Source organism: Oryzias latipes, assembly GCF_053564925.1.
Source record: "Oryzias latipes strain Hd-rR chromosome 1 unlocalized genomic scaffold, Olatipes_Hd-rR_3.1 chr1_Y".
Lineage (NCBI taxonomy): Eukaryota > Metazoa > Chordata > Actinopteri > Beloniformes > Adrianichthyidae > Oryzias > Oryzias latipes.
The window spans coordinates 9,664,635-9,675,480 of NW_027616335.1; the positions used below are offsets into that span (position 1 = coordinate 9,664,635).

Genomic DNA, 10,846 nt, shown 5'->3' on the forward strand with positions numbered 1-10,846 from the left:
AAATCACCTGTAATGTAACAAAGATGCAAAACTCATCAAATTGCTCATCAATTACACCAGTTACAAACGTAGCCATCATGAACGCTGCTACAATGTTTTCAGTGAAGAAGTAAGTCGTAAGATGGACTTATGGGTAATGGTGTATATTCAGTGCGATTTCACAACGGTGAATAGCTTAATAAACTACATATCCCACAATGCTTTGCTTGTTTTACGCTTCCGACTGAGGGTCCGGGGGATGTTAAGGGTTTTTGTGTCCAAAAATGGCACGTTATAGTTTGATATAGCCGATCAAATGGAAATTACCTTAAATTTAGGATTGTATTAATGTTACCGTATATATGCAAAGCGGCGGTCTCAGCGGTTTGAAGTGTGCACTTGCCAAAAGGGTTTCTGGGTACGTCTTAACCTTTGTTTTTTACAGAAGTCATCCAGTTACTTTGTCTTCAGTAGTTTTAAGGGTTCTAATTGCTTTTTCATTATTTTATATTTTTTTGTTTTTTCAGACATAGTTTCCACTTTTCATATACATCGATTAGCCTTTTTAAGACTCTGAAAATATCAAGTTATTTTAACTTTTTAAGCTAATGCTATTATCCATTCATCGATTCGAGAATGAAAGACTCGTGTTTACTCTTAGCTTCCTTTTGGGGTGGATGATAAAACGTTTGAATCTCTATCTTTGCTTAGAAAATGGACAATGTGAGAATTTTGCACTTTAGTGTAGTTCCAGAAGGTAAAAGCTAACGGCATATTTATGAATATAATAATAGAATGATCAGGTATTTCCTCCTGCCTTACAGAATCATGGCATTTCGGAAATGATTCTTTACTTGGTAAAAGTCAATTTTGACTTTGTTCAAAGTTTCACCTAATAGCTGAATTATAGCATTTAGGTGTAACATCCCTTCAACTATAAAGAGAATCTGGTCCTTTTGAAACACATTTACACATTTAGCTACTGTTTTCAGTTTCACTCAAAAAAACTTCTAGTTTGTTTGTTTCAACAATGTTTAGCCATGTGACCCATGTGTGTGCCAAACAAGTGACTGTCAAGCCTGGGATTTGAACCTCTAAACAACCAATTGGCAGAAAAATGCTCGATTCACAGAAGAAACTATAGCTGTGTATATTAATGTTTGCCAAACATCTTGAACAAATGATCTGAAATTGATCAACAAGTTTGCAATACTTTTTTACAATTGAACTCAGTTCAATTACTGATTATTTTTTTTAAAGTTTAAGCGATTTTTTTAGTTTATTTATTTACATAGGAATAATTTAAATTAATCAAATGTGGTGCGCTTTATTTAAATAAATATATAGATATTCTCCTTAAAAAATACAATAAAAGGCTTTAGAGGAGAATCAAAACCTCCAGCTTGATGGGTTGATTGTTAGGTTTTCTGAATTTTAATTTAATTCATTCAAGATAGAGTTGTAACATTGATCTAAATAAAATGAATGTCCAAACCTCTAAATGTTTTGGTTTTTGTAGAATGCTCTGCAGCCAACTATAAATCCTGAACAGTATTGATGACAATCAATACTTGATTCTCTAGATGACAGGATAACAATAACAATTTCCCTCCAAATATTTCGACCTTTTTGTTGTTGTTTTCTTATGTCGGTTTAACAGGTTCAACTTTGAGAATGAAACAGACACCAATTAAAGAAAATAGATTCAAAAATAACCGCTCTTTGAAAGAACACAAAAGTAAATTGCTTTACGTTGTCATTCACACCTCGTAATGATCTGTGGTGGTCTGTTAGATATAAACTAGTCATAAGAAAACTTGGGTACATTTAAAATTAAATGCAATTTGCATAAAATAAAAAAATTAGGGGGGTTATAGTTTTAAAAAGAACTTTTTAAATACAAGTCAGTCTGACATCAAGATCCAAGTGAGAATGGCAGATCAGTCAAATGCAACCTGAGGGATTTTATCTCTAACTGAAGGTTTCAAATTCACAGGAGACCCAGTTTGTTACTCATTGTTACTCAAGACACCCAACAGTTGCATTTTTCTAGGGTGAATGCCTTCAACTCCACTTGGGAGCAACTGGAGTAGCTAATTTAAAGTTGACATGTACATGCCAAACTCTACTGTTCTTACTAGAGGAGAGTAATTCACGTTGATGTAAACAAAGTCACTGCACACATAGACCATTTCAAGTCCCACTACGATCATCTTTTGATCTATTTTAATAGTGTTCCCGGTGGTTTTGAATAATGATTATGCTGCTTTTACCCCAAAAAAGAAAAATTCGGTGTCGTTTTCCTGGACAAAGTTTCTGCAGAGCGGCAGTAGTTCATTGGAAATTCACCTCTGAGGAGTGGGTGGGACTGTTGTCACGGAGCAACCCCCTTCTCAAATACTCAAAAATGCAATTCTAAGTGCCAATTTCTTGACATATTTTCTCACTTATAAGAAAAAAAAGGCCACAAGAACATGTTAAAAACACAATTTGCATCCTAATGGATCTTTAAATGCATCAAAAACTCTCATCAATGGTGAGTCTGGCAGCCACACAGTTCATTATTTTTCAATTAGCCAACAACACTCACTGAAAAAGGCAAGTGGACCCCTAAAGCTTGTTTGTCATTCATGTCCAGATCCCCCCTCAGGAGAGTTGAGATGAAAATTCAGAGTTGACAAAAGGAGAGCAGAGCAAATATTTTCTGCAACAAACTGTCAGCTGGTGGAAAGAGTTATGCAGATATCAGAACATCGTGCCTACAAGGCCAGTTACAATCCATGTTGTTAGTGTGAGCATGCTGAAATCCTCTGAGTGAAGGTAGAATCTGTCCCACATGTCTCATCCTAAATGTGAAATATCTGGATTATTAACAAATATGAATAGGAATGTATTTGAATAAAAATCATAGTTCTAAAAATGAACTGCACTGACACAGTTGGAGTTAACAAACTCCTCTGCTCCTCCTTAATTAATAGTATTTGACGTGTTTCGGTCTTTCCATTTGCTGAAACTTGTCGCTGTTTTTCAGTGTGTTAAAATTCTGAGTGGACAACAGCCAGAGATGGACTTTCCAGAAGACTTTAACCAGCTGGAACTTCTCGACACTCACGGTCACCTGATTCCTCGAGGAGGCAGCGGCCTGTGGACCGAGAGCAAGGATGAGGAGAAGGAGACGGACGAGGAGGACCACAGCGAGGAGTGGTATTTAGCAAAAGAGGACGAGCTCGGAGACAGACCGGCCGAGCTGGTCCTGTGGGCCGCAGAGAACAATCGGGTGAGTTAAACCGAGGCGGTGCTGAAAGGGGGTCCAAAGATTTGGAATAATTATAGTAATCATTTAAAAGCGGCCAGCTGCTTCCATTCATATCATTTCTAGCACATCTGGGGGAAAAACTATAAAAAAAGAATAAAACCACAAAAATTAGGTTTCGGCAGGTTTTACTGTATTGTTCTGAGTATAAGTCACATTTTTTCAATATAGTTTGGCCAAGAGGTGCGATTTGAATGGCATTTTTTTAATTTAATATTCATTTTTTGGCTGCTGGGACTTATACCCCAGAGCAACTTATAGCTTACACATTCACACCTGACGTCAGAGACACCTATTAACCTATGAAGCATGTTTCTGGACACATGCATGGAGAGAACATGCCAAGTCCACACAGAACGGTCCCAGCTGAGCCTACTGTGACAAAAAACAGCCCAATTAACATGACCACCATTTGACAGACTGTAACATTTTCAGCACCTGAGGGCACAGGACATGCTAAATATGATGAGAAGATCCCAATTTGTTCAGTTTGTCCTCAAGTTTGCACATCTTACATGAAGTCTAAAAAAGAAAAAAGCATTATAAATAAATGTAACTGAAAGAAAACAACACTTTTAAGGTGTTTAGGCTCTAAGAAATGATAAACGGCTTGCCAACAAAAGTAACATAATCAGTAGATGACAAAAAAACAAAAATGAAGAAGACACAAAGCATTTTTGCTTTGGGGATGAAGGTCAGAAGGATCTGGATTGGATCTTCGTAGATCGAGGAGCTTTTTATGGAGGAAGTTTGTTGGAGTTGTTCAGAACATGTATGAAAGCTGTGAGACAGGAGTTCAAGGTGGAGGTGGAGGACTGTTTAACCCCTTTCACTCCTGTTTTTGCTGTTATGTAGATGTTAAATCAAGGTCTTGTTACAGCAGAAGTGGTTTGATGCATATTTGAGGAGTTAAGTATTAAGGGTCAGCAGTCCAGAGCAACGCAAAATGTGGGATAGATGAAGAGGCGTGTGCATGCCATGACTAAAGAGTGTCGGCAAGAATTAAAAGGAAAGGTGTAGAAGACAGAGTAGCCATGTTGTTGGCTCTGAGAGAGAGCCAGGAAGCAGAGATGAAGGTGTTTTTCTTTTCTTTTATGGAGGTGACAAAGATGGGTAGAAAAGTATTAAGAATGAATACTTACGTCAGATGTGTCGCAGATAAATGCAGGGAAGCAGACTGAGATGGTTTGGACATGTTCAGAGGAGGGACACAGATTATGTTGGAGCCTCCAAGAAAAAGACCTTTAGGAAGATCAAAGAGGAGGTTCACGTGGTCGGTGTGAGTGAGAAGGATTCAGAGGATAGATGGAGGCAGATGATTGGCTGTGGCCACCGCTATAGGCAGCAACTGAAAGACAAAGACTATAGCTGTGTCCAGAATCCTTCACTACTTAGTGGACTATAGCACCATTTTGTAGTGCTGTCTGAATCTACAATTCCAAAATCGAGTGTCCTAGAAATTTCCCAGAAGTCTGTGCTAAAAAGCAGAGTGCATCGATGCTCCCTAGATTGGCGGATATAGACCACAATGCATTGCATTTGAACAATTATTGTCAAGACAAATGTATTTAAATGTATTGTTTTATTAAAATATCAACGTTTTTATCTTCAGAAGAGAGTGGATTTATAAATGTTTGTCGCAAAGCGCTCATATCAATCAGATTTTCACTTTGTGAAATCAATGATGTCATATTGGCCATTCTAAAAAATAAAGAAAGTAGTGAGCATGGTATCCGAATAGCTTTTACGATCCAGAGCACTGCATAGTCCTGCACCATATAGTTTTTTTAGTAGTCAGGGATTAGGGTGGGAATTTGGACATGGTCTATGTTGCCAGGATGCAGATCAGGTGAATTCAAACAAAGCATACTCAGTACAGAACAAACAAAGTAGGAAAAGAGTTTCCTGCAATCCCAAACATAAGATTAAATGTCAAATTGGTCCTTTAGAAACCTGCCCCCAGTGGTCATTTGGGAAACTGCTGCCTTTGATACTTCTGTGTCGCCTTTAAATTGGCTATATCATGCAAGTCGTAGGTCTTTCAGGGTAAACTATATCCATATGTATGATCATATGTAACCTTTGGCACACTAAAGGAGGATTTTTTTCCTAAAAAAATTGAGTTATTTCTCAAGCTCATTTTCCCACCCGGAAGTGAAACGACTCGATATCCGAGGCTCCGCCTTTCGCTCTTTGTGTGTGCCACCCGTTTCATGATGCCATGAAATAGAATTGGCCCCGGCAGCGTGTCTGCATTTCTCTCACAAAATCAAACAGCATCCAAACCATTGTGCGTATAAAAGGAAAGCGTTTCGGCGATCACCGCTAGCTCCTCAGAGAAAGTCTGTGTGTGTTTTCCTGGTGCTGGCACCACAGACTCTTCCTGGAAGGGGCTGTTCTCACTTTGTGATGTCACAATGTGAGAACTCGCTCGTATTTACGGATTGGGAGGGGCTGGAGCTCAGGGTTTTTTGAGGAATACTCAGAGCTGCGTGAATGGATACCGCTTTGGGGTTGTTATTTTGTGAGCAGTTAACATTATAATACACTTAAAAGCTCCAAAAAGTTTATTTTGTGGATTTTGTGAAATAGTGTTTAGTTTTGCTACAACTTCCTTTGTTTTCATTGAAATCCTGCCAAAAATGTACCAGTAGGCAGATTTACACACATTTTTCTCCAAGCTGTTTTAAGCTGAACACTTAATGTTAAAAAAGAATGAAAAGATAATTCGGGCTCAACCTGTATAACTGAGAACAGTAATGAGATCAATTCTCCGTAGTCTGAAGTGCAGCTTCAGAGCTTGCTTCAACTTTTAATGAAAACAGCTCTGCTTTCTCTCAGGGGTGTTTTGAATAATGTAACATGTAATTGCTTTGTTTTTCCTCGTGTTCCAAAGTCATGTACAGCATTTAGCATTCACGCTTGTCAGATGAACCTTCATACATACTTGCTCTGTGAGTCATATCTTATGTGCCTTTTAACAGTCGGCCAAATAATATTTTTAGTTGTTTTGATTAAAGCAAGGCGATGAGTTCTGGGAGGACAGGAACACATCATTTCTATGGCAGACACTGAGTGAAGGCCAATGCTGAATACAAGTTTGACTTTCTTTTTTTCTTCTTCAAAATCTTCCTCGCAAACATACAGTCGATGCAAAAAGAAGGTTAGTTGTTGCAGCATTTCAGCAAGTTGAAGAGAAATATTCAAAGATTCTTAAGCTTTCAAATTCCGTTTTTTGAGTCCACTTTTAAGTTTCCATGCAAGGCTTTGGCTCTAATTCAGACTAAGACGTTTTTTCTGTTTTTCTTTATATTCATTTCGTGAGAGTTTTGCAAAGTGGAGGTGGTCACATGACATTAAAGCAAACACATTTGCCTCCTCCCGCTGTAATGCATGTCTGCACCTGTTGCCATGCTGCTCTTTGCTGCAGCAACATCCACTTGTTCAAATTAGCAGCCTCACACTCGTGTGTTTGTCCTCTTCTTCCATACTCTTCTCTTATCTGTACATTGGGTTTTGCAGAGGCTGGGCAGAAATGACATTTTAGCAAAGGTTGCTGTAAAAAAGGAAGAAAAAAAACCCAATTACATTGACAGAGCATTTCTGTTAATCCAGAATGAGCCTGAGAGGAATTGACTTCAGAAAAATCAGCATAAATGAAAGCAGTTTAAATAGAATAAAAGCTGTGCGACGGGGAGGTAATGAAAAACGCGGCATGTCGACGCCTCATGCATCCCAAATACATTTTTCATGGGCACAAGGCCTGAAAAGAAATGCCCTGTGGATTTAAATCAATCAATACAAAAAAAGTATAAAGTGATTTAGCTGAATTTACTTACAGCACATTGTAGTAACTGCTGCCATGTTGCTGTTTTCCCCAGAGGATTATTTACCCTCCTGGGAATGCAGATTATCTTTAATCCCTGCCTAAATGAATTCATTCCCATCACAGAAGGACACGGTCAATAAAATCTAAATCTGTATTTCTGCTGTGGCTGCACATGGTTTTATCCACACTTTTTTCTGTCAGTCAAGGTTTTTTCAAATTTAAAGTGTTTTTTTTTTTCTTTTCCCTTTGTTCAGAATTTCAGATTCACACATTTTGAAATAACTATCATGGTTGGACTTTTTTCCCTGAAGCCTTTTAGACAATCATTGGGGTATATTTTTGGGAGTGGTCAGATGTGCAACAGTTACCCCAGCTGCCTCATAGGTAAACTTTGCCCATGAACACAAGGATAAATCAATCGCCTGTGCAAGGAGTCATAATGAAACTAAACAGCAAACACAAGAAAATGGCTTTATAGGCAAAAATTTTAAACCCCACATTTTAAGTTTTCTTTTTTTTTAGTCATTAGAGACAAATGTTGAATCTTTTTTCTAGTGTTGCTCAAGATTTTTGGACTTGATTTTTTTGGATGAGCTGCAGCAGGGGTTGCTATAGACCCCTCCCACATTAGTGTTTTTGAGCCCAAAGGTTGCAGAGAATGCTTTATAAAAGCATCAAGCTCTGCGAAAAGAAAATGAGTTCATACTGATGCATTAACTTATTAAAAAAATCAACATTTTATACGTTTCTTGTCTTTGCCGGCTGAACATCTTTCCTGAATGATAAAAGACCCGTTTAGTCAGGAAATAAGATAACACAGAATAATTCATTTTGTTTGTTTTTTATCAAACCTCGTCTGCTGTTATCAATACACACAATAAATCATTTCATTTTACAATTAACTTGTAGTTTTATTGCTTCTTTTATCAGTTAATGTGTAATTTATCATCTTAGTTCAGCTTTTTATTTGTGAGACAAAAAAACCCCAAAAGGATCACAAAAGGTGATCCAAACACAGAGAGATGAAAGGGAGTAGCGGTTCTGCAGCTTGATCTAAAGCCCCATTCCTTTAAAAATTGGGATTTGGGTGTTTTGAACATGTTCTTGTGGCATAATACTGATGAAAATTAGGCTAAAATTTGCATTTCTGAGGATGTCTTTATTCAAATCTGTGTAAATCAGGGGTAGAGGAAAAAAATGCAATTTTTTAAACGTCTTTGTATGAATGTAAAACTACCATGTGTATTGTTTTGTTCATTATTCTGGCTTTGATTACTTGAAATAAAACAAGTCAAATAAAAATAAAGAGTGCATTTGTGATGTGGAATATATGCTGGGCGGGCCACAATTTCCCTGCTCTGGGCTGTCGGCAACAGCAGATTTCTAATGAACTACTACCTCTGTGCAGAATTATGTCTGAGATAATGACCCAGGTTTTTGATTTTTGCTAAAAACAGCCTAATCATAATTTAAGGACAACCGGGGAACTAGGGGTGTAACGATGAATCGATTTGTATTCCTTCGATCCAACCAGAGTTATTTGTCTGAGGCAAGTTGTCAATCGAATCAAACTGGCGTAAACCATTATAAATCATTTCAAAATGCGATCAATCGATTATCAATATTGCAAGATACCAAGTGCATCACAGCAGACAACACACACGTGATAGCTGCAAAAAATGGGAATCGTTTCACCCCTACTGGGAATGCTTTTGAAAGAGCTCAAAAGATGATGGGAGTGGGTCTAAAATGTGAATTCCTTCAGAACAGAAAGGAAATCATGGGTTACTGTTGCTAATTATCTCACACTTCCTTACAGCTGCCAACGTTGCTGCGTCTGCTGGCGGCTGATCCTCTGCTGGTGCACTGCCGCGACGAGGACAACTACACGCCCCTGCACCGTGCGGCGTACAACGGTCACGTCGAAGCAGCGTGCGCCTTACTCTCCCACGGCTCCGACATCAACCCTCGAACCATAGACGGCTGGACTCCCCTGCACAGCGCCTGCCGCTGGGGCCGCGCCGCTGTGGCGAGCTGTCTTCTGCAGAGCGGCGCAGACATCAACGCTCAGACGAACGGCGGCCTTACCCCCTTACACCTGGCTGCTTCCTCATTCAAACCATCCTTCGCTCAAACGTTGGAGCTCCTCCTCTCAAAGCGCCACCTGAAGCCCAGGCTCCTCAGCAGCAGCGGGGAAACGGCCGCAGAAGTGGCCCGGCGCAGCGGCCCACATTATTTTCTGTTTGAGATGGTAGAAGACTGCATCAGTGTGATACCACCTGCAGTGCCAACTTAAATATTTGCAGGTCTCATGGTATGATAGCATGAGATGTGTTCTACCTTATAAAAAATAAACTGGTATGATCAAAGATGAATGTGGCTAAAATACTCTAGATTTTGAACTGTTTTATTAAACTATTGGTATTTCAAAAGCATCTTGAAATTGACTCTATTAACTGCTCAAATCGGTGTGAAAATAGAAAATGAGGCAAAGAATCTTGGTTAAGTTCTGGTTCAGTTATTTCAAATAATGAAAAAGTCTTCCTTTAAAGTTTAAAGTCTCACTCCAATCATCTTTTGATCTTTTTTAAAAGCCTTCTCAGTGGTCTTTTAATTATGATCATGCTGGTTTTAGCCATAAGAAAAAAAAAACTGCCCATTTGTGGCCCACGGAGTGTAGTTTGTGAGTCACGACAACACATTTTTTTGAAACAGCATTTTTCCATCTGCTCCTGATTCACAATGATTTAAATAAAGAAATGCACAGAAATGCTGTTTTAAAGTGTTTTATATACCAGTATCTTCTATATGTATTCTATATCCCCTTGCATCAGAAAAATGCTACAAGAACGAGTTAAAAACACCAACATTTTCATTAAAGTGGGTCTTTAAAAGACTTTATAAATACTTTTTTAATGAACCACCTTTTTCCTAATAACCATGACACAGTCCCCATTAAAGTCTGAATGTTTTTTTTTTTTTTTTACAAATCCATTAAAAACATTTACCATAAACATTATTACTGCTTTTACACATATAATGTGAAACCCTCAAATCAGAGAGGAGTCGTATTGACACAAATTTACAAGCTTTAACATGCTTCGGACACAACCGTTTCTGCTTGGATATCTGCTGGTGAGTAATAAAAAATAGAAAATATTCAATTCAAATAAGCGATCACTGAAAACAGCAAGAAAGCACTAAAATTTTAGGGAAAAATTGTCCCATTAAATAGTTCTAAATATCTGCAGTTTGGTTCAGATTTTATTTGCCTTCATCACTGTCCTCCACTAATTTAAGAAGTGGTCTGGTTTCAGGCTTTGGAGCACACAGTTAAGTTACACTTAATTCTTGTGGACACTCATTCATGATGGTTTCCAACCAGGATCTAAAGATCATGAGGAAATAAAGCATCAAAAGGATTTTAATTTGGAAATTTAATTCTTCTTCCACTTTCGGCTTCTCCCATCAGGGGTCGCCACAGCGAACAAGTCGCATGGTAAATTTGGCAATGTTTTACGCCGGATGCCCTTCCTGACGCAACCTTCTCAAACCGGGCTTGGAACCGGCAGAGGTAGAGAAGGGAACAGGGAGCAGCCCGGAGTCGAACTCTGGTTTCACGGACGGAAGGCGCCGCAAACCAGCACGAGCTAAACCGCAATAATTTGGAAATTTAATTATGCTTTGTTAATTTTGTCAACTTCATTGCAAGGTAGACGTGTCTA

General features: G+C 38.5%; 1 protein-coding gene across 1 annotated transcript; it reads left to right on the forward strand.

The window, feature by feature from the left end:
• The first annotated feature begins 201 nt into the window (after positions 1-201).
• LOC101168596 (ankyrin repeat domain-containing protein 49) lies at positions 202-9,891 on the forward strand. The gene is made up of 3 exons (XM_004065751.5): positions 202-397; positions 3,011-3,256; positions 8,941-9,891. The coding sequence occupies exons 2-3, from the start codon at positions 3,044-3,046 to the stop codon at positions 9,415-9,417; spliced, it is 690 nt and encodes a 229-aa protein (XP_004065799.1). The 5' UTR covers positions 202-397; positions 3,011-3,043; the 3' UTR covers positions 9,418-9,891.
• Positions 9,892-10,846: the final 955 nt, after the last annotated feature.